Source organism: Stegostoma tigrinum, chromosome 3 (assembly GCF_030684315.1).
Source record: "Stegostoma tigrinum isolate sSteTig4 chromosome 3, sSteTig4.hap1, whole genome shotgun sequence".
Lineage (NCBI taxonomy): Eukaryota > Metazoa > Chordata > Chondrichthyes > Orectolobiformes > Stegostomatidae > Stegostoma > Stegostoma tigrinum.
This window is the reverse complement of record NC_081356.1, coordinates 131,106,834-131,132,062: the sequence shown is the minus strand read 5'-3', so window position 1 is coordinate 131,132,062 and position 25,229 is coordinate 131,106,834. Positions and strand designations below refer to the sequence as shown.

General features: G+C 41.0%; 1 protein-coding gene across 3 annotated transcripts in view; it reads right to left on the bottom strand.

Moving 5' to 3' along the window:
• Positions 1-25,229, bottom strand: part of zfyve28 (zinc finger, FYVE domain containing 28) — a 202,988-nt gene that overhangs the window by 25,452 nt on the left and 152,307 nt on the right. For all 3 annotated transcript variants that reach the window (XM_048527089.2, XM_048527088.2, XM_048527090.2), the window contains 3 exons: positions 16,660-16,764; positions 8,235-8,395; positions 1,096-1,212 (listed from right to left, as the gene is read on the bottom strand). In XM_048527089.2, the coding sequence (XP_048383046.1) occupies positions 1,096-1,212; positions 8,235-8,395; positions 16,660-16,764 (383 nt within the window). The remainder of the gene's footprint in view (positions 1-1,095; positions 1,213-8,234; positions 8,396-16,659; positions 16,765-25,229) is intronic.

Here is a 25,229-nt window from a genome sequence, read left to right as displayed (position 1 = left end):
TAAAAAAAAACAAGTTACTTATTTAATTCAGAGATAGTAGGAACTGCAGATGCTGGAGAATCTGAGATAACAAGGTGTACAGCTGGATGAACACAGCAAGCCAAGCAGAATCAGAGCAGCAGGAAAGCTGACGTTTCGGGCCTCGACCCTTCTTCAGAAAACTTTCTGTCCTCTGATGCTGCTTGGCCTGCTGTGTTCATCCAGCTCTACAACTTGTTATCTCTACTTATTTAATTGTAGTTTGTGTTTGGAGACCAGAAAGGGCTAAAAAGAGCATTCTCTCGTCCTTATTTTCTTGCAATTGCTGTCCATCACTATTGCACTTTGTTACCTGAATCATATGTGGGGAATTAGGTGAAGTTCTCAAAAATAAAATCTTCAAGGCAATCTCTTTACAGTGAAGTAACTTGATATTGCACATTCAGACAAGATTTGCAGAAGAAGTGAATGCCATTGTGTAGTGCTCAAAATTTCCTCAGCATCCTTAGGACAATTGGAAAAGAGAGATTTCTCACATTGCAACACACTAAATTTCAACAAAATGCTTTCTCCCTGTGGGAATTTGACTCATTACTGGTAGTGTCCCAGACTGATCAGCCCACTTAATGAACCTACCCTCTAGAATGAGTTTATGCAAGGCTAAAACCATAGGACTTTTGTCGTAGAGATAATGGGGACTGCAGATGCTGGAGAATCCAAGATAATAACGTGAGGCTGGATGAACACAGCAGGCCCAGCAGCATCTCAGGAGCACAAAAGCTGACGTTTCGGTAATTCACCAACTGTCGCCAGATTCTAACCACTTAGCTTTCTGTTAGAGTCATTTTTGCAGATTAAAAAAAGTTTAACTGAACCTTAAATTTGTTTTAATATTGATGTAAATTGCTTACAATCCGAAAATAAAGTCAATTAGAGATTTAAAAATCCCTTGTTTACAATAGCCACTGCTGGAGTACAAAGGAAATAGATTTAACAATATACTATGTAGCTAAACATCGGAATTGAAGAACATTTTGCAGTTCAGTAAGCATCAGTGCAGAATAGAGACAAGTTAATGTTTCAGAAACAAGTCCAGACCCAAAATTAGCTCATTACCTTTCTTTTCTATCCTGCTGCCCTCATATTGTAACTTGGTCGCCATGACCTCGAATAGGGTTTTAAGAATGCTTCGCAGGTCACTTGCATAGTTAGTCTGTAGCTGATCAGCAACACCTATGATGTTGATAGAGAGATTTTGTTTATAAAATCAAAGCATATATAATTTTCTACTCACGGACCTGCTGTAAACTATGGAGACACTGAATCTGATTGCGATGATGACAAAGAAACTGCAAGTGGTTATAGATAAGTTGAGAAAGTGGTTAAAAACCTAGCAGATGGAATGTAATGCTGAAGTGTGAGGTCATGCATTTTGGTAGGAAGATTCAAAAGGTAGACTGTTACTTAAATAGGAAGAGACACCAGAACAGTGCAGCAGTGAAGAATCTGGGTGTCTTCTGCATTAAAACAAAACATATTGCAAGTACAGTAAATAGCTAAAGTGGCAAACAGATTTTTTTTATTACTTGGGGTTTTTTAAAAAAAAGGGATGTCTAGTTTCAGTCCCCATATTTTAAAAAATGATACCCCAACAATGAAGGCAGTTAAAAGAGTTTTAACCATGTGGACCCCTGGGATGAAGGGGTTGGCTTATCAAGAATGGTTAAACAGGTTAGGCTTTCATTCATTCAAATTTAGGGGAACTAGGGTGATCTTGCTAAATATAGGGGATTTTGAGGGAACTTGACAGGATAAATGTTGAGTAAACATTTCCATTAGTTGGGGATTCTCAAACTAGGGAACATAGTTATAGAATAAGGGTATACTCATTTAAAAATGAGATGGAAAGGAATTTCTTCAAACTGAGAAGTGATTGTCTGGAATTCTCTACCCCAGACAGGATTTAACGAAGATATAGACTGATTTTTGAAATATCGAGGAATTGGGGGTTATGCTGAGCTGGTACAAAAGAGAAGTCGAGGCCTGGAGCAGACCCGTCACCATCTTGTTGATGGCAGGACAGGTTTGAGGAGCGGAATAGCCTACTCTTGTTCCAATTTCTTTTGTTCAATGCTTCACCTGAAATCAAACATGAAAAAGCAGGGGAAAACATCTGATTTAACTGCCACACCATACCTCATAAGCATAATTATCTTTATTTTTTAAAAATATTTTTCTACCTATGACATTGGCCAATGAGTCCATTAATACAATGGCCTGGATATGCTGTCAGTGGAGAAGCATACCTTGACTGCACCACACCAGCATCCCACCACGTGTCTATCCTAAGAAGGCAGTCACTGTTTATCCTAAAGGCAATGGTAAGCAATGGACAAGTGCAGGAGAAGGCAGTATGATGTATCTGCTCAGCCATGATTTTATTGAATAATGCAACATATCAAGGAGTTGAATGGCCTATTCCAGCTACTTGTTTAACCACTGAGTTTTACTATTTGGAAGTTCAGATGTAACAATATCTCGCAGTTTAAATTTTGATATCACACACACACTGGGCTAAACCTCTATGAATTCATTTTCTCAAGGGGTTAAAATGCCACAGAAGTTACTTTTAAAATTGATTTGTCCAATGAATGAGAAAAGCTTGATCTCCATTCTTTGCCCTCATAAAAGGTGGTGGTAAGCAGGGTTCTTCAACCACTGTAGTCTGAGAGATGCTGATATACTCACAATGCTGCGAGGAAGTGTGATTCAGGATTTTTGACCCAGGGAAGAAATACTCATCTAGTTCCAAGTCAGGATGCTGCGACTTGGACAGGAACGTACAGATGAGGGCCACCCCAGAATCTTCTGTCTTTGTCCTCCTAGGTGGTAGAGGTGTGGGATTGGAAAGCGCTGTTGAAAGAGCCTTGGTGTGTTAGTCTAGTGCATCTTGGAGGTGGTGCCTACTCTACCATCTCACACCAGTCAAGAAGGGAATATTTAAGATGGAGGAGGGGAGTGCTCATCAAATGGATTGCTTTGTCCTGAAGCTTCAAGCTCCTTCAGTAGTTTTTGGAGTTGCGCTCATCTGGCAAGCTAAGTGTATTCCATTCCACTCCTGACTTGTGGCTTACATGTTGTGGATAAGCTTTCAAGAGACAGGATGCGTTATTCATCAGAATTTCCAGTTCCTCCCCTACACTTGTAGATGCAGTATTTTTGGCTTCATTGATTTCTAGTCAATGGTAACTCCCAAGATTTTGACAGTGGAGCATTCGATGATAATGAATGTTAAGAGGAGATGGTCAGTCTCTCTTGTTATTACCTGGCATTTGTGTTACTTGTCACTTATCATCCCAAGCTTGTATATTATCCAAGTCTTCCTACATCAGAACACAGAACATAGAACACTACAGCGCAGTACAGTCGATGTTGCACAGACCTGTGAAACCAAACTGAAGACCATTTAAATGCCCTTAAACTTGGCGAGTCTACTACTGTTGCAGGCTGGGCATTCCACGCCCTTACTACTCTCTGAGAAAGAATCTACCGCTGACAGCTGTCTCATATCTATCACCCCTCGATTTAAAGCTATGTCCCCTCTTGCTAGCCATCTCCATCTGAGGAAAAAGGCTCTCATTGTCCACCCTATCTAATCCTCTGATCATCTTGCATGTCTCTATTAGGTCACCTGTTAACCTTCTTCTCTCTAACGAAAACAGTCTCAAGTCCCTCAGCCTTTTCTCATAAGACCTTCCCTCCATACCAGGCAACATCCTGGTACATCTCCTCTGCACCCTTTCCAATGCTTCCACATCCTTCCTATAATGCGGCGACCAGAACTGTAAGCAATACTCCAAGTGTGGACGCACCAGAGTTTTGAAGCTGCAACATGACCTCGTGGCTCCGAAACTCAATCCCCCTACCAATAAAACTCAACACACCGTACGCCTTCTTAACAGCTCTGTCAACCTGGGTGGCAACTTTCAGGGATCTATGTACAGGAACACCGAGATCTCTCTGCTCATCCACACTACCAAGAATCTTACCATTACCCCAGTACTATCCACATTGTCCACAACTCCACCGACTTTAGTGTCATCTGCAAATTTACTAACCCATCCTTCTATGCCCTTATCCAGGTCTTTTATAAAAATGACAAACAGCAGTGGCCCCAAAACAGATCCTTGCGGTACACCACGAGTAACCGAACTCCAGGATGAACATTTCCCATCAACCACCACCCTCTGTCTTCTTCCAACTAGCCAATATTTGATCCAAACTGCTAAATCACCCTCAAACCATGACTCCATATTTTATGCAATAGCCTACTGTGGGAAACCTTATCAAACGCTTTACTAAAATCCATAGACACCACATCAACCGCTTTATCCTCATCCACCTGTTTGGTCACCTTCTCAAAGAACTAAAATTGTTCGTTCCTTCCTCCAGTAGGGTCACAGAGTCACAGAAATACATAGCACGGGAACAGACCCTTCAGTTCAATTTGTTCATGCAGAGCAGACATCCTAAAAATCTAGCCCCATTTGCCAGCATTTGGCCCACATCCCTCTAAACCGTTCCTATTCATATACCCATCCAGATGCCTTTTAAATGTTGCATTTGTACCAGTCTCCATCACTTCCTCTGGCAGCTCATTCCATACACGCAGTACCCTCTGCATGAAAACGTTGTCCCTTAGGTCCCTTTTATATCTTTCCCCTCTGACTTTAAACCTATGACCTCTAGTTTTGGACTCCTCCAGCCCGGGGAAAAGACCTTGCCTATTTACCCAATTCATGCCCCTCATGACTTTATAAACCTCTATAAAGGTCACCCCTCAGCCTTCAACACTGCAGGAAAACTAGCCCCAGCCTATTCAGCCTCTCCCTATGGCACAAACTCTTCAGCCTCGGCAACATCCTTTTAAATCTTTTCTGAACCCTTTCAAATTTCACAACATCCTTCCAAAAGCAGGGAGACCAGAACTGCTCACAATACTCTAAAAGTGGCTGAACCAATCTCCAGTACAGCTGCAACTTGACCTCCCCAACTCCTATACTCAATGCACTGACCAATAAAGGCAAGCTGTCTTCACCAGCCACCTACCTGTGACTCAGCTTTCAGTACTTGAGCAATCTCAAATATAGGACTTTATACAATCATCAGTGAACATTTGACCTTAGAATGGAGGGAAGGTCATTGATGAGACAGCTTAAGCTGGCTGGGTCGAGATTCTACTCTGAGGAACATCTACAGAACCATGCCCAAACTGAGATGATTAACCTCCAAAACCTATAGTCATCTTCATTCGTGCTAGGTATATCTCCAATGAGTGGACAGCTCCCTCAAACCAGTTCAACTTTGCTCAGACCTCCTAATGCCACAGTCAGTCAGATGCTGCCTCTAGAGTTCAGCTCTTTGTCCAGATGGCTGCAACTATGCGGCCTTGATGGAACCCCAACGGAGCATCAATGAACAGGTTATTGTTGATTGAGTGGTACTTAACAACAACAGTCTGATCATTTTCCTGATGATTGATAGAAGATTGGTGAAATAGTAATTGGCCAAATTGGATTTATCCCACTTTCTGGCTACTTGTCAGGTATGAGTGCACCTGCATAATCTGCAACAACCAGAAAGGAACATCTTGGCCATGCTCATTTCCCCCAGTAATGATACCGCATTGTAACTATGCAAAAGTGTAAAGGTACTGCACAGTAAAATGTGAAAAAAAATTAGATGGCCTATTAGAAAGCAGCTGAAGGAAAGAAATTATCAAAAGGTCCATGAAAGATAGCTCACATTAGGCAGCTCCATACACGATATGTACTTGGTCTCCTGGCAATCGCTTCTGCAGATACAGGTGAAAATCTACTTTGAAAGAGGATTTGCTGGATCAAGGCACTACTTCCAAAAGAAAGCTGCAATAGTAGACCCCAATAGTGCTATTTAGAGCAGTGAATACCACATCAAGTGCAGTACTGGCTATTTCCATTGGAAGTGCAGTACTCCCAACATGCCCTGCTCTCAGTTCCACAGCATGATGCAAGGAGATGGGCTTCTTTCAACTACTGAGCAGCAGCCATATCTGTAAAAGTGTCAATTACTTCCACAGACCCTAGACAAAACCATGAGGACTATCCCTCAGAGGTTGATCAGATAGACTATAGATCTGCAGTATAATGGTGATACATAAAATGATGGGAATTGCTGAAGCTTAGTTCCACCCCTCTCTCAGCAGTCTTATTGTTGGGAAGAGTACCATGGTGGCCAACCCACCTCAGTTAACAACACCTCCACTTCAACAGCCAGAGTGTAGGGCTGCTTGATCACAAACGTCAGACTCTTCCTTCCATTTCGTTAAATCTTTATTCTTTCAACTTTGGCAAAGGTTATGGATTTGAGTTGCCTCCCAAGAATCTCCACAAGTTTACAGCATTCTAATCTCTTATTGTGACACCAACCTCTTATCATCCTGAGATCTTTATACTCAACTTGTAGGGAACTCCACACTGTTATGCATCTGCTCTATCCATCTGTCCAAGCTTGAAATTACACTAACACATGGACTTGGGAAAATGGGCGTAAACAGTTCACTTTCATACAAATGTTTATAATTGCTATTTTTGGCAGATCACAAAGGAAAGTCTGGGGTATAAGATTCAATTTCGATAAAATAAGGGTAATTATTGGAGAAACAAGAAATTTGAATATGTATAATCTATTTTACTTAACAGACCAATTAAAGCATACAACACTTGAGGCAGAAAGAGGAGAGCTATAAAGATAGGGTAGTGATATACGTGTGGTAAACTTGGCTTATTTCAAAATTTAGGTGAATCAGATGATCTAATTAAAAAGATAAATGAATTGGTTGTACAAGGTAGATGCTAAATGGATCCTTCTGGGTGGGGAGTCTAAAAATAAGGATTGGGCCATTTTGGACAGAGATGAGAAAAACTGCTTGACTTAAAAGGATGGTGAATTTTTGCAATTCATCACTCCAAGGAAGCTGTACAAACTCAGTGAATATATTCAAGATAAAAACATACCAACAGTAGTTTTGGTCACGACGGGAATCAGGGTTATGTGGACACAGCAGGAAAGTGGTGCTGACAGAGAAGACCAACAATGATCCTTCTAAATGGTGGTGCAGGCACAAAGGGCAAATAGTCAGCTTTGGCTCCAATTGCTCATTTAATTATATCAGGTCATGTTCTTTCTGACAAACACATCCATCAACATTTTCAAGGGACAGTTCCTCATGAGGTTACTTAACTGAACTGTTAAGTGCTTCATATTGGCTGGATAATTTCATGAACCCATTTGATCCAAAGATGTGGAGCACGTAAGTAAATATTACTGGTATGAAAAAGAGAAGAATGGGACAAAAGATTTCAAAAAAATAAATACTAAGAAGGAAAGCTTTCAAAGGGATAATGAAAAGGTAGTCTACCAGAATGAAACATAGAATAGTGGGTTATCATTTTGAGAAGCTAACTTTGCAGCAGTGACACATGAATGCAAGAGAAATTCCATCAATAAAGTCAAAGTCTCATCCTTCAGACTGAGTGGAGAAACCACTGAACAAATATCTACGTCCTTGAAACCACTTCCGAAGATTCAGGCAAAGCTCCTTCAAAATCAACCAAGATGGACTGGGCCGCTGCATGATTGAAAATGGCTTCTCATTGCCAGGTCCTGTTTTCTAAACTCTCAAATGGTCAATATTCCAGGGAAGGACAAAAAACAACTAAAGACACTCTGTGCCCGAATTTCTGAGATATGGCAGCATTAATATTAATCAGTTGGAAGAGCCTGCTACTAATTGCTTAAAACTGGGGCAACTTATCTGTCAAGCTGCATAGCAGAGTAATGATAGAGAAAAGAAAATAAGGAAGCAAATCCTATACTCCAGATCCCACTACCTCAGGGACATCCCGTGCCATTTGCCAAAGGTCTGGGGTCAAAAAATTGGCCTCTTGAGTCATGAGGACCCGTAACAGGAATCCATACCCAATAGGACGTAAACCTCAAAATTAGGGATAGTCAACGGCAACAACATTGTTGAATGTTTATCAAGTTAAACCGCGACTTGTTGTTTCTTAGGACACTCACATTAAAATATTAGGAATTTGACAGACTGTTTCACCCAGCAATTAACTAACATTAAATATTTCCACAATAGACAACAGCGCAGAAAGAGGCAAAGCAGGCAATTCTTTTAACTTGAAATTAAAGAATACAGATACCTGCAATACACACGAAAAGCCTGTGAATAAGATCATTGCTGCTATGGAAACGGGCTCTAATCTTTTCTCTCGTAGCAACTTTGGCAGCCAAAAGTGCGAGTTGGATTTCCTCTTGATCTACATCCTCGGAAGTGTAAGAACTTGTGAGACTGCCAACAGGGCTGTAAAAACACAGCATTTGTTAACATTGGCTGAGCTGAAAAGACCAGATATTAAAAACCACGAGGCAAATAATCAGATTATGTTTACAATTTTAAAAAAAGAAAATGCCGAATACGCCTCCTAGTACATTTGTTTCTGTAAATGTTTCAAACCATTCACCAAAAGGTGAGGACACCTAAGCAACTTAAAGAAGAGGAGCCTGAATAGAAAATTTGAGCAATGCATATATTCCAAAAGAATATTCAAATCAACCTTATGTTACCAAGTTGGGTAGAATACTTGTGGACTGGGAACAGGCAGTTAAGAGCTTGGTGTTTATAAAATGCTAGGTGGAAAAATAGTGCAAAGCCTCATTAAAAGATGATGTGCTTTTTCCATGCTTAGAGATTTAAAAAGGATGTCGGCGACCAGCTTGAAATTTTGCAACAGCACTGACAGCACCTGAATTGAAATAATTGCATCAAAAGGCCGCACAGGTAGTGGGCCAAGCAGAAGTTTTGTTTTGTTATCAAGACAACAAGTTTTGAATTTAGCTAATTAAATTGAACAAGGCACTGAGATACAAAAAAAAATTAAATTTAAACCTGACAGTTCTGACAATATAGGGACCAATTCTATCGGAAGAAATTGATATGTCATCAATGGTATAAAAGAAGAGGGCAGTTGGACAAGAAGGCATTCTTGACAGAATATTTGACACAAAGCATAGAACATTCTGGAAGACATATAACCTGGCTGTAATTTCGAGGGACTAAATTCTATGTTTCTTTAATATAAGGGGTCTTTATTTATTGGAACAGCATACTATTAGAATCTTGTTTTATTCAAAAATAGTTGTTAGAAGGGGGTTTATTTGGTTTGTTAATAGTTTAGTTAATTTGTTCACTGTTGAGTCGGATAAATAAATTGTTATTTGTTGACTGTAAAGTGAGTAGCAGGGGTTTATTTTATTCAACTACTAGAGGTTGCTGAGAGGGAGGTTACATCACTTTTCACACACCTTTTTAAGAGATTATAGGGCGGACCACTCTTCTTTGGATTTTAATTCACGGGGAGTGGTCAACCTCCACTTTATAACTCTTAATAACTAGTTTTCTTAAGCAATTCTGGTTCACTCACACTGCAGTGCTCACCAACTTGCAATTCAGCAATGCCACAACTTTTAAAAAATTCTCAATGTTGCTTTCAAGCTTCACAGCTTCTCCTCATCTCATCTCAGTAACATTTCCAAGGCCAAAAACACTCCAAGATCTCTCCACCCCAATATCGCCTCATCGCGCCAGGGACCCGGGTTCAATTCCAACCTCAGGTAACTGTCTGTGTGGAGTTTGCACATTCTCCCCATGTCTGCGTGGGTTTCCTCCGGGTGCTCTGGTTTCATCCAACAGTCCAAAGATGTGCAGGCTAGGTGGATCGGGCCATGCTAAATTATCTGTAGTGTTCAGGAGTGTGTGGGTTATAGGGGGATGGGTCCGGGTGGTATGCTACAAGGGGCGGTGTGGACTTGTTGGGCCGAAGGGCCTGTTTCCACACTGCAGGGAATCTAATCTAATTAACTCACACTCTCCTTTAAATATGCTTTAAAAATATCTCTTCAATCAAGCTTTTATTTACCTATCTTACCAACTTTATGAAAAGTTCATTTTTGGGATGTGGTCGTCACTGGCTAAGCTAAAGTTTATTTCCCAATCTCAACTGCCCTCGGAAAGGTGGCAGTTTAACACTTTTAACAGCTGCAGTCCATGTAATGCAAGGATATCCACTGTCCTCCTTGAAGGGAGTTCCAGGATTCTGATCTAGTTACATTAAACAAATAGTAATGTAATTCCAAGTCAGGATGGTATACAGCTTGGAGGTGGTGGCATTTTCATGTATCTGTTGACCTGGTCTGTCCAGGTTGCAGAGTTTATGGGTTTGGAAGTCATTGTCAAAACAGTCTTGCAGAGTTGCTGCAGTGTACATGGTAGATGGTACACAGTACTGCTACTGTGCTTCAGTGTTGGAGAGAAACCAAACATTGCAAGTGTTAGATGGTGTCTATGGGCAGGGAAGAATGGAAAAAAAAAATCAGTACTAGGAAAACAAAATGCTGCTCGACAAATTAAAGGCGTTAACTATTAACTTTGAGACACAAGTTCAAATCCTACATGTCAGACAGTGAAGGACCAATAACGTTAGGTTCACTATGTATCGCTAACCAGATCTCCAGCTAATAAATGCTGGCTAGCCAGCAATGTGAATGAATAAAGAAAATGTCCCCAAGGACTGATGATCTGCATCCCAGAATGCTGAAGGAAATAACCATGGAAAAACTGGATGCATTTGTTGTCATCTTCCAAAATTCTACAGTCCCTGGAATAGTTCCAACAGATTGGAGGGTAGCAAATGTAACCCACTATTTAAAATTGGAGGAAAGAAAATTGAAAAAAAAAACTAGTTGCCAGTTAGCCTAACATCAGAAAAGGAGAACATGTTAGCACGTGTTATAGAAGATGGGGGCAGCATGGTGGTTCCGTGGTTAGCACTGCTGCCTCACAGTGCGAGGGACCCGCGTTCAATTCCACCCTTGGTTGACTGTCTGTGTGGAATTTGCACGCCTTCCCATGTCTGATGGGTTTCCTCTGGGTACTCCAGTTTCCTCCCACAATCCGGAAATGTGCAGGCTGGATGGATTGGCAATGCTAAATTGTCAGTAGTGTTGAGGGAAGTGTAGATTAGGTGCGTTATGGGGGGGTGGGTTTGGGGGTGTACTGTCTGGGTCAGTGTGGACTTGTTGGGCCTGTTTCCACACTGTAGGGATTCTATGATTCAAGATGTGATAACGGAACACTTGGAAAGCAGTAAGAGAATTAAACAAAGTCAGCATGGCCATGCTTAGCTTATCTACTGAAATTTTTGGAAGATGCAACTAGTAGAATAGATAAAGGACAACTAGTGGACATGGTGTATTTGTATTTAAAGTGTTCAATTACTTCCCATTTAAGAAATTAGTGGGCACAATTAAAAGCTGTATAAATATTATTGTAGCTGTATCAATCCAGGCAAGTGGGGTGTAATGGGAAGTCAGGTGGCAAACTCCAAACCTAGAATCCTCAGCTACTGCTCTGTTTTTTCTAAGGCACTGCGTTTATGCGTAATCCATTTCAGTTTCTGGTTATTAATAACACCCAAGATATTCAAAGTGGAGGAATTCGTCCAGTGAGAAACAAAGACTCTTTGAGAAGGACACATGTCTGAAAGAGGAAGTCAAGGATTGTACTAAAGAGAAATAAAAACAATGCAATTGTACAAAGGTTAGTGGTAGGTCAGAGAATCTGTGTTTGGGAATCAGCAAAGAATGATTAACATCTAAAAAGAGAGAAAGTAGAATACACGAGAGAAAGTGAGCTAACAACTGAACAGAAGAGGAATTCTGGAAGTATTTGAATAGAATGAGTATGAGTGCTCCAGAAAGCATGTTTGGGGAATTGTTTGTACATAACAATGAAATTGCATAGGCTTTAAACGAGTATTTTGTATCTGTCTTCATTGTGGGAGATTCGGAAAGATTCCACAGGATACTCAAAATCAATAAGGTGAAAGCTAGGGAAGAAATTAAAACCACCACTAACATAAAGGAAAGCTAACTCACCCAACATAAACAGAAATTGCTGGAAAAATTCAGCAAGTCTGACATCTGTAGAAAGAAAGCAAAGATATTGTTTTATCTCCAGTGGCCCTTCTTCACCTAACATCTGACAAATCTCTAGGACCAGATAGCCTGTATCAGAGGGTCTTAGAAAAGCAAAAGAAGCAGGAGTTGGTAATTCAGTCCCTTAAGCCTGCTTTGCCATTTAATATGATCATGGTTGATCTCATTTCAGCCTCAACTCCACTTTCCTGCCTGCTGTCATTAACTCTTCAACATGACCCGGCATTCACCACAGTCTGGGGTAGTGAATTCCATGGGCTCCCTTTGAGAAAGGGGATCTGCCATCCCATGGCTTAAAACTATCATCTCATGTTCCAGATTGCCTTCCAAGGGGAAATATCCACTCTACGTCTGCTTTGTCAATCTCCTTTAGCATCTTATATACCTCAATTACATTTCCTTTCATCCTTCTAAACTAGTGAGGTTAGGCTTAAACTCTTCTTTTTCTCTTCATAAAACAAACCCTCATCTCTGGAATTAATCTGTGAACCTTCTCTGAAGTGCTTCCAATGCTACTGATCTACTTTCCTTATTTGTCTGTCTCTTTGTGCCTGTGTGTGCATGTACATGTATGTGTACATAACAGGAGGAAGCAGTTTAAAAGAGGATTAAAGTTTTTGTTTGTAGTGCTATATGCCAATGATTTACATCAGTTTATCTGCAGTTTTAATCTAATTATGAATAATAAGTAATTTTTGTTTAGTACAGAAACCTGGTCCATAATTTCTATCAATCTTGGATTAAAAGTCAGGTAAATTGGGATACACTGCATACCTTTAAAAAGCATTTAACATTTGATATGACTCCAGGAATAGCAGGGCTTGACTTGCAGCTCACTACCCCAGTGGATCGTAATATATTACAGAAGACCCTGAAGGGACACAATAGGGCAGATCCAGCAGAATGTTTCACCTAATGGGAGAAGACAAGAACTGGACAGTACATATCAAGAAAATAGCAGAAATAAGGAGAATTTATTTCCCTTAGAGGGTCATGAGTGCGTGGAATTCACATCCCCAGAAAGTAATGGAGGACTGGATAACTGAATTGATTCAAGGCAAAGTTAGGTAGATATTTAACAGACAAGGGAGCCCAGAGTTATGGGGAGCAGACAAGAATGTGGAGTTGAAACTACCACCAGATCAGACATTATCTTGTTTAACAGCAAAACAAGGCTGAGTGGCCTACTCTAAAGTCCAATTTTATTAACAAGGTATATTGACTTAATCAAAGGGTTCATATTTTGTTACACTTCTTTATTGGTCAGTTAAAAACATTTGAGCAGCCAAATTAAATATTGTACATTTGATATCATTTATTTTGCAGACGTGTGTAAATGAGCAAATGACGCATTACAGCACAATAGTAACTGACCTCTTCACCCCATTTTCTCTGGACACTATAATAGAAGCCTAATGCCCAAAGTGCCTTATCAAGATGATTACATTTATGGATCACATTCATTAAACTAATGGAACATAACTCTTTTAGGAGGTGATACACCAGTTTTGCATTAAAGCTTCATCTTTAGCTTGTTGCTTTACTTTTGCGCCACATAACTGCCACAAACTCTATAGCATTTCATTATAAGCATTGGAAAACCACATTTGCTCTGACTAGAATTAAATCTTTTTGACTCTCAATACAACAGTCCTGTCAAAAATTGTGGTTAACTAAATACCAAATCACTGGAATTTTTTTTATTTAATGTATCGTGAAGAGTGGCTGAGTGTACAAAAATAATTTAAAGACTTAGAAAATTATAGTACAACAAATTTCAAGTAAATTTATTCTGCAGATTGTACAGGTTTCTATGGAAAAACATAAATGTTTGGTTGCAGATGTAAATAATTAATGAAAGCTTATGTGACAGAATTCTGAGTTGGCAATAGTGAAAATTTGCAGAATATGCTGTTCCGAAGAATTGCAGATGTGCTTAGAGTTTTGTATTTAAACTATGCATAGATTTAAACAGAAACAATAATGTATAATTACAGAACATTCAGGAGTAAACACAACATAAACAATGATGGAAAAACACTGCAAATCTGTCACCATCTGTAGAGAGAGAAAGGCTTAATGTTTTGAGACCAGTATGACTCTTCTTCAGAACTAAAAGGGGCTGGAGAATGCATTTTTGACCGAAGAGGAGGAGGAGGCAAGAGAGAACAGATGGTGTAGTGGCCCACTACTAAAGACAAAGGGGAGGAGAAACAAGATGTAAAATGGTGTAAATTAAGGTGTGAAAGAAGAGGGTGGGTCCTATTCAAACTGTATTTTAAATTTTACTGTGCCTGCATCTATCTTCCTCTGGCTGTTCACTCCACATATGAACAACCCTCTCTGTGGAAAATGTTGCCCCTTGGGTCGCTTTCAAATCTTTCTCCTCCCACCTTAAAATATGCTCCCTAGTTTTGAACTCATTCACTCCAGGGAAAAGACTTTTGCTATTCATCTTACCTATGCCCCTCACGATTTTATAAACCTCTATAAGGTCATTCTTCAACCTCCTACACTCCAGTCAAAAATGTCCAAGCTTATCCATTCTGGAAGGCAGTGTCTCACACCAAGAGCAGATGAGGAGCTATTTCCTGACATATTAAATGAACTTTAAAATTTAATGCTCCCCCAGTTCTCATCAGCTAACAATAGTCAGAAAGATACACATAAATAAAATTCAGCAATTCGCACTGTTCTACGTCTTTCTTCAGAAAGCATTTTGTGTATGATTGCACTTCACCAAAGTTAATAGTATGTAAGAATTGCCAAAAACTTGGTGCCAAGACCAATGTAAAGAAGAAACAAAAATTAAAAATTACATTAGGATCTCTAGATCAACTGGCAACATCAATTTGAGTGATTAGTTAAGGGACAGAATGTCTATTTAAGCAGGCAGCATCAAGTCAGTTTGCCCACAGTCAGACACAGTAAAACTACTTCTTCTTTGTTGTAGTGCTAGTTAATCTCAGCCCTTCTACGTGAGGATTCTTCCCATTGCCTACATCACTCCTTATGGCCTTTAGGATGATCAGTGTTGATTCTGAGATGATTTGTGAAGGGAATTATTGGTAGTTATATGCTGCACACCATGAACTGGGAACCAACCTGAAAATGAATTAGTAGAACCCTTGAATTATCCACCAAGTCTGAGTCTTAATCCATGTGATTGGCACAGTTGTCATAACACTGCCCATGTACCACTACAAATATGCATGGGAGGAGGCCAAGTGCAAATAGTAGAAGGAGAATGTGAAATTCCAAGCATCCTACCACCAGCCTCAGTGAACAGCACCTGTGACAGGAGTGTGCAGATCCAGAACTGCAGGGTTTAGTTACAGTTCTCGGGTGGAATACAGTCTCACACAGATTAGGCAATTAAAGAAATGGTTAAATCACTTCATTGGAGACGGAAGGAGCAACATCTCTGTATCTAAAGTTACACTGAAATCTGGAACATTTAATAATTACATATGGGCCCAAATACAGAAAAATGGTCCAAAATCTTAACATAGATTAGGAATAAAAAAAATTTATGGGACTTGACATAGTATTAATTCTTTGATATCTAGTGCCTAGAAAAAAATGAGTGATGAAGGCAAAAAAGGCAGTTTTAATCAATGATCTTAGCTGGCATCAGGCTCACTGCAAATCAATTACATTTAATCAATTCCAAAGAAAAGTGAAACCAAAATGAATAAATCATTTTCCCTTTCCCTATTGAACAGTTCACTTCATGTACTGAAAATGGAAAGGATCCAAACTTCATAATCAGACAAAACTTAAAAAACGTACACTTACTGGAAGTATTATCATCTCAAAGTAGGTTTAAATGCAAATATCACGTGCAAAAATACATGTTGGTAGAGTCAATGTAGAATTAATTCTAGCAGAGTAAGCAATCTTACTGAACACAGTGCCAGGAAGTATTTCTGAAGCTCAAAAGTGCCTTTCAAATAAAATTAGGAAATATTCTAATAAAAGCAAAGTACTGCAGATTTTGGAGTTCTGAAATTAAAGCAAATTACTGGAAAACATCAGCAAGTCTGGCAGGATCTATAAAGAGAGAAAATGCCAGATTTGCTGAGCTTCTCCAGCACTTTGTTTTTATTACAGGAAATGCACTTCCTCACCCTTGTCTCTCATTTTATGTAAGATCATGGAAGAAGTGCAGGTTCCATCTAAGGAAATATGGCTAATTCCAAAATTGAAATTGATTTTTGACAATACTTAATACAAAACAAAAGAAAGAAAGTCAGACAAAGAACAACGTAACAGACAAATTGAACAAGCTAATGTAATATTAATAGTAAAGAAGCAGCCCAAATTTGCTTAAAGACTTGGACTGGTACTTGTCAAACAGCAACCTGGTATCAATTACACATCTTTACAGATGTAAACACATGCCTGAAAATACTGAATCAAAAAAAGGATTCCAATGGAAGAAATACACAAATCAACGCACAAACCCGTCTGTACCGACGATTTTTCCAGCAGCATCTAATTAAAACGAAGACAGTAACACAGGTTTCAGCCTACTCACAGCTGCATACTTTTTTTCTCAGATTCTATTACCTTGGAGTATACGTGCTGGAAAGACTACAAGTTGTGACAGAAACACTTTCACAATCACTGCTGGATACGGAGCTGATGGGAGAATCTTGGATGGGATCTTGAGAACTGGAATCACATAAATGAAAACACAAGGAAAGTAAATTTAGGGAGCAGCATTTTAAAACTCAGCAAGACCTGAATCTCACACATTCATTGTGCAAACAACAAACTTAAAAGATCTCAAGTTAAGAAGTAAAACATAAGTCAAACTATAAGATGAACAGCAAGAGTGCATAGAAGGACAATTTTACTGATCTGCCGCAATGAGAGTAAATGATGAAAAGTCTGTTTTCCAGAATGCAAGATGCGAAAACCATGAATTCAGTATTGGAGCAACTGAGCCCAAAATTAGAAGACATATGAGCAGAACAAAAAGGTTCTTGAACTTTCCTTGCCTCCTTCCTGAAGGATAGATCTTTTAAATAAGTAAGCTTTCTTTGAGAGTCCATAGTTGCATGTGACACCTACTGAAGAAACATTTCATTAAAAAATCATGTCTATTTGTTATACAAAAGGGAGAGTTGACAAACAATGTTAAAAGCCAAACATAAAAATAATCTTAACTAGGAAAAGCTGTTTCCATCAAGTCTTTCTCAAACTCTGGCAATCAAAAATGCATGTTTAAACATTCTTCACCACCCCTCACACCAATATCCACCCCAACACCTTAAATGAACATGCAATCTCCTGGAAAAGGCAAAAGCAGGATCAACAAAGGAAAAGTACTATGGAGAAAAAAATTCCATTTAAGCTTCTCAGTGATCAAAACAATATTTACATATAGTAACATGTTCACATATTTAGTGCACACAAAGCAAATACTTCACCACTAGTTCCCCTCTGAAATAGCACAGACCAGTGAATGATGTGAAATTATATAAATTATTGATCCGATTACAATGCCCCACTTACAAGTTACCCCAATTAGACAATAAACCTAGGATACATTCTGCCTGCAAGAATGAAAACTGCATCGTCACTGACTTACTGGAAGAGCCTGAGATTGCAGATGTTTAGCTACCATCTCAGAAATCCAGAGCTTCTAATTCCAGTCCTTAGCTCATCACTGATCTGGTTGACTTTAGAGTAGGAATATCAGCTTTTTGGGAGAGATGGAGCAAGATAATTGGTAGACGTCGTAGAGGTGAGGAGAACTTCTTAAACATGGCAAGTTGTTAGACTTTGCAATGCACTGCTTGGAATAGTGACAAACCAGACTCAATAGTAACTTTCAAAAGGGAATTAGATAAATATTTGCAAAGGGAAAATTGACTCCCCTGCAATCTCATTCTCAATTTGTAAAAATAAAAAAAAACTCAATGCTAAGGGAAACATTAAAACTGACACTTAATCTTAGAACTTCAATGACTGGCTACTCAGCACCATGAAAATGGTTAACGATTTCTCTCTCCATGGATTCTGAGTATATCCAGCATTTTCTGTTTTTACTTTATATTCTGAGCAAGCATGTGATCCAATCTAATTGTATACTATTCCAACATATCTCCTGGCAGGTAGCTACTTAATGCAATTGGTATTTGTCTGGAATTACTCAGCAATAAGATAATATGTGTCGGCAAAAAAAGACATTCAAATGTCTCAAGCCTATGACTACATTGTGAGTGCAGCTTGGTTGAATGAGTGGTCTTTGGAGTTGGATGAAAACAGGGAGTTAGGTGAGGCAGGGAACAAGTAATGCAGAAAGATTGAACGTGGTGCTCGTCTCAGTCCAGGCAGTCCAAAAAGTGACATGATCTCAACAGAAACAGCCAATTGTTAAGTGATTCATGCAGAATATTTCTTTACAGTTTTTAAAAGCACAACCTCCGTATTTTTAAAAACTCCATCCCTCCAGCAATGAAGGACAATGTTCCATTTGCCTTCTTAATAACTACTGCACCTGCAAACCAACTTTTTGTGATTCAGGTACAAGGACACCCAGATCCCTCTGCATAGCTGCATGTTTTTTTAGTCACATTTGCTGCTTTCCAATCTGCCGGAATTGCCCCAGAGTCGAGCAGATTTTGGTAAATTATCATGAGCACAACGGAAGGCCATGCCTTTTGAATTTAATTGAATTCTTTGAGAAAGTGACAAGGAGAATTGATAAGCATATTGCAGTGGCTATTGTTGGCTGGAGTTTAGTAAGGCATTTGACCAAATTCCATGTGGCAGACTGGTTAAAAGTAAAAGCCCGTGCGATATTGAACAGTGGATCCAAAGTTGACTTTGTTGACAAAGTTGAAGGTGACTGCCCTTGCAAATGGAAAGGTGTTTCAACTGGTGCTCTGCAGGGCTAGGTGTTGGAACCCTTGCTGTTTGTTTTATGTATTAACAATTTGGACTTGAATGTGGTGGGCCCAATTGGGAACTTTGCATGACAAAAATCAGACCAATACTGCACAGTATAGAGGATAGATGTAAGCTCCAAAATGATATAGATGGGTTGGGAGAGTGGGTAGGAAAGGGGCTGATGGAGTTCAACCCTGCTAAGTGTGAGGTAATGGATTTAGGGAGGTCAAACAGTAAAATGAAAATACACAATAAACAGGGATATACTGAGAGGGGTAGAAGTAGTGAGTGATCTTGGCATAAAAGAGCACAGGCCCCAAAAGGGAGCAGTACAGGTGGATGAGGTTGTTAAGGAAGGCAGGTGGAATGCTCTTCTTCATTGGTAAAGGCATTTGGGATCTGGGTGTCCTTGTACCTGAATCACAAAAAGTTGGTTTGCAGGTGCAGTAAGTTATTAAGAAGGCAAATGGAATATAGAAGTAGGGATATAAGGATGAAACTGCACAAGACACTGGTGAGGCCAGAATTGAAGCCCACAAGATGCAACAACTTAAACATACCCAGTGCCCTCTGGAACCTTCTTCTCCTCCCCTTCCCTCCAACTCCATCCCCTCTCCCAACCCCACCTCCTGTCAGGCAATCACCATCCCCTCTAACATTCCGTTCTCCAATGCTGAACATTCCGTATCTGCAAAGGCCCCAGCTCTATTCCTCTGCGTCCCCACCTTAATGAATTTCAGGCACAACATGACGCTGACATAACAAAGTGTGAAGCTGGATGAACACAGCAGGCCAAGCAGCATCTCAGGAGCACAAAAGCTGACATTTCGGGCCTAGACCCTTCATCAGAGCCTCTCTGATGAAGGGTCTAGGCCCGCAATGTCAGCTTTTGCACTCCTGAGATGCTGCTTGGCCTGCTGTGTTCATCCAGCTTCACACTTTGTTATCTTGGATTCTCCAGCATCTGCAGTTCCCATTATCTCTGACAACATGACGCTGAGCTCATTTTTTTGCCATCTTAACCTCCATGCTGATTTTCTTCAGACAAAAGTCCTCTCCCTATCCCACAGACGCCTTTGCCCAGTTCCAACACCCTCCCTCCACCTGTACCTCCTCCCTCTGGCCTTTTATCTGCATTCCAACTGTTCATTGAGAACTGTCAACGTGATACTGGTCACCTCAATTTCTCTGCCCCCCCCCCCCCCCACCCCTCATCAAATCCAACCTATCTCCCTCTGAACTGAGTGCACTCCATGCACTTAGATCTAAATCTGGTTTTGTTATTAAGCCTGCCAATAACGGTGGTGCTGTGGTAGTCTGGCATACTGACCTTTACCTTGCAGACACTCAGCACCAGCTCTCAGATACCTCCTCCTATCTTGCCCTGGACCATGACCCCACCATGACAGATCAAGCTACTGCATCTACGACAGTAACTGAATTCATTTCATCTGGTAATCTCCCACCACTGCTCCCACAGCCCACTTGTACTTCCTTCCAAAAATCCACAAATAAGGCTGCCCAGACAGACCCATTGTTTCAGCCTGCTCCTGCCCCACAGAACTCATCTCTTCCTACCTTGACTCAGTCTTCTCCCCCGATCCAATCCCTGCCCACACACATCCGGTTCCTCTGACACCTTACAAGTGTTTCAAAACTTCCAGTTTACAGCTTTCAGCTGTGTCCTCTATACCATGGATATGCAATCGCTTTACATGTCCATTTCCCACCAGGAGGGTCCTAGAGCTCTCCACTTCTTCCTGGAGCAAAGACCTGAACCATCTCCATCCTCCACCACCACCCTCGTCCACTTGGCCGAGCATGTCCTCACCCTCAACAACTCTTAACTCCTCTCATTTTCTTCAGGTAAGACCATAAATACCTTCATGGGTCCTATTTATGACTGTGTCTTTGTCGGGACTGTGGAACATTCCTTCTTCCAGTCTTATCCCGACCCCCACCCACAACTCTTTCTCCGACACTCTTTCTCTTGTCCGGAACTGGAAAAGTTCATTGATTTTGCTTCCAACTTCCACCCTGCCCTCATTTTCACCAGGTCGATCTCTGCCTGCTCCCTTCCCTTCCTCGACATCTGTTTCCATTTCTGGGGATGGACTGGCCATTAATATCCACTATAAACACAGTGACTCCCACGGCCACCTGGGCTTTACATCCTCGCTCTCTGTTTCCGGTAAAGATTCCATCCCATTCTCTCAGTTCCACCGCCTCCCTCGCACATGTTCAGATGAGGCTAACTTTAATAAGGGAGCTCCAAACTGTCCACCTTCTTCCTCAATCAAGGATTCCCCAGGACCTTTGACAGGGCCCTCAACCAGGTCTGACTCATCTCCCACACTTCCACCCTCACCCCCTTGTCTTCTCTCCCACAACAGCAATCCTTACTTACCGTGTCCTAATCTACCAACCCCCCAGCATCCACATCCAGAAGATCAACAAACATGACTTCCGCCATCTCCAGATGCATATTCCCTTCCCCTCCCCTGTTTGCCTTCTGCAGGAAACATATCCTCCAGGACACCCCGGTCCAATCTTCTTTCACGCTGAACACCGTTGACCCCCCCACCCCACACACACACACACACACACACACACACACACACACACACACACACACACACACACAAACACAGCGCCACAGCACCTTCCCCTGTAACTGGTGAACGGACAACACCAGCCCATTTAAAACAAAGAACAAAGAAAATTATAGCACAGGAACAGGCCCTTCGGCCCTCCAAGCGTGTGCCGATTGAGATCCTTGTCTAAACCTGTTACCTATTTTCTAAGGGTCTGTATCCCTTTGCTCCCTGTCCAGATACATCTTAAAAGACACTGACAGTCCCCACTAACAACTATTCACCCTCGCAGCCGGAACGTTATCAACTCCTTTGTCTGTCCAACTGTCCTTCTCTCTCTTCAGGCTTTATCCTCTCCTTTACTCCCTACTCCATCCCCCTCCCTATTTTCTGCATATAAACTGACATTTTCCCAGCTGCCATCAGTTCTGAGGAAGGGTCACCAGACCCAAAATGTTAACTCGGACTTTTTCTTCACAGATGCTGCCAGACCTGCTGAGCTTTTCCAGCAATTTCTGTTCTTGAAGCATTGTGTGCAGTTCTGATCTTCAACTTGCAAGGAGGTCGTAATTGCTCTGGAGAGATTTACTAGAATCTTGAAAAATGTGAGGTGATGCACTTTGGAAGAAGTAACAAGACAAGGGAGTACGCAATGAATGGTAGGACACTAAAAAGTTCAGAAGAACAGAGGGATCTTGTCCACAGATGTCCAAGTGGCGGAAGGAAAAGTTATTAGGATAGTTAAGGCAGCATATAGGACTCGCCTTTATCAGTTGTGACATAAATTATAAAAGCAGGAAGGTTATGTTACAAAATTATTGGAGGGCTATAATAGGAAGGATGTAATTCACCAGGATGTTGCCTGAGATGGAGCACTTCAGCTGTGAACAGAGGCTGGATAAGCTAATGTGGTTTTCTTTGGAGCAGAAAAGGTTGTGAGGAGACTTCATTGAGATACAAGACTATGAGGGGCATTGACAGAGTAGACAGAAAACAGTTGTTGCCCTTAGTTAAGTTTAATTGCAAGGGTGCATAATTTTAAAAGTGGTCAATATTACAATCATACAACTAGTGCAACAAGCTTTACAGAGGGTATCATTCAATTTGCAGACTACAGAATCCACAAAATTTACAAGTTCTTTGTTGCACATGACTGGATGTATAGTGGTTGGGATTTGTTTTGTTGCACTCCAGCCTTAATGATATATTTGTAGCTACACTTGTCAAGAGTTGGCCGGCCTGAGACAGAACAGGGAAATAAAGTACACTGCTCCTGTATGATCTGATTACTCTATTGTATAAGTTATTTCTTAATGAATGTGCATTGTTTCCATCCACTGGATTACAAACTTATCAAATGAATCACATTAGTTGCTAACTGATCTCCTGACAGCATAGTTTGAACATCAGGCAAATTTAAAGTTGTAAACATGTAATTTCACATCATATAAACAAGCAATTGAGCCAGTACTCATGATAGCAATTTTAGACTGGAGAAGGGAGAGGGCAGTTCAGTATGATCTTGAATATCTGAAGGTAAATTTAAAATGACAGGCCACCTCTGATGTGCAGCAAACCTGATTGTGACATTACCCATACAGAGTGTGAAGTGTCAAAGGTTCAATAGAGAAGGCAACCTTGATCATTATTTTGAATATAAGAACAAAGTCGGCCATTCAGCCCCTCAAGTCCGTTCTACCATTCAGTTAGATCATGGCTAATTACCTGTCTCAATGCCAGAATTTCCTGCCCGCATATCCCTTGATATCACTCGTACCCAAAAATTTATTGATCTTTGTCTTGAGCTCATAGCCCACTGGAGTAGAGAATTATAAAGACTCATTGCCCTAAAAGTGAAGAAATTCATCGTGTCAGTCCTAAATGGCATGCTCTTCATTCTGAGATGGCATCTGACAATTCTAAATAAACAAGCTGCGGGAAACCGTGGAAAGGGAAAGGAGCAGTTGCCAGGAGAAGATACTTAACTGGGGAAAAGGAAACTATGACGCCATCAGGCAGGAGTTGGGAAGTACAGATTGGGAGCAATTGATCCACAGAAAGGGCACAACAGACATGTGGAGACTGTTTAAGGAGCAGTTGTTGTGAGTGATGCATAAATTTGCTCCTCTGAGACTGGTAAGAAGGGGTAAGATTAAGGAGCCTTGGATGACGGGAACAGAGGTGCTTCTCGTCAAGAAGAAAAAGGCAGCTTACGTAAGGTGGAAGAAGCAAGGGTCTAGCACAGCTTTACAGGATTACAGGCTTGCTTGGAAGGAGCTCAAAAGTGGACTGAGGAGGGCCAGGAGGGGGCACGAGAAAGGCTTGGCAGGAAGGATTAGGGAGAACCCGAAGGCATTTTACTCATACGTGAGGAATAAGAGAATGATCAGGGAGAAGGTAGGGCTGATCAGGGATAGCGTAGGGAACTTGTGCGTGGAGTCTAAGCAGATAGGGGAAGCCCTAAATGAGTGTTTTGCTTTGGTTTTCACGAAGGAAAGGGACCTTGTTGTGAATGAGAACTTTGAGGAGCAGGGAAACAGACTTGAACAGATCGAGATTGAGGAAGTTGATGTGCTGGAAATTTTTGCAAACATTAAGATTGATAAGTCCCCAGGGCCAGACCAGATTTATCCTAGGTTGCTCCGGGAAGCGAGTAAGGAGGTTGCTAAGCCGCTGGCGAAGATCTTTGCTTCATCACTCTCCACGGGAGTCGTACCGGAAGATTGGAGGGAGGCAAATGTTGTTCCTCTCTTCAAGAAAGGGAATAAGGAAATCCCTGGAAATTACAGACCAGTCAGTCTTACGTCTGTGGTCAGCAAGGTTTTGGAAAGAATTCTGAGGGATAGGATTTATGACTATTTGGAAAAGCATAGCGTGATTAAAGGGAGTCAGCATGGCTTTGTGAGGATAATAAAATGTGAGGCTGGATGAACACAGCAGGCCAAGCAGCATCTCAGGAGCACAAAAGCTGACGTTTCGGGCCTAGCACATGGCTTTGTGAGGGGCAGGTTATGCCTGACAAATCTTATTGAGTTCTTTGAGGAGGTCACAAGATAGGTTGACGAGGGTCGAGCAGTGGATGTGGTGTACATGGACTTCAGCAAGGCATTTGATAAGGATCCCCACGGCAGGCTCATTCATAAAGTCAGGAGGCATGGGATACAGGGTGATTTGGCTTTCTGGATTCAGAATTGGTTGGCTGACAGGAGGCAGAGAGTGGTTGTAGATGGTAAGTATTCTGCCTGGAGGTCAGTGCTGAGAGGTGTCCCGCAGGGCTCTGTTCTTGGGCCTCTGCTCTTTGTAGTTTTATAAATGACTTGGATGAGGAGGTTGAGGGGTGGGTTAGTATGTTTGCTGATGACACAAAGGTTGGAGGTGCCGTTGATAGTATCGAGGGCTATTGTAGGCTTCAGCGAGACATTGACAGTATGCAGAGCTGGACTGAGAAATGGCAGATGGAGTTCATCCTGGATAAATGCGAAGTGATGCATTTTGGAAGGTCGAACTTAAATGCTGAATATAGGACTAAAGGCAGGACAGATTTTTCATCTTTTTTCCCCAATAACAACACCATAATACCTCAACTAGTTTTAGAATCTAACTGATCCAGTCAGAAAAGAACTGAGGTATCACAAGAGGTCAATA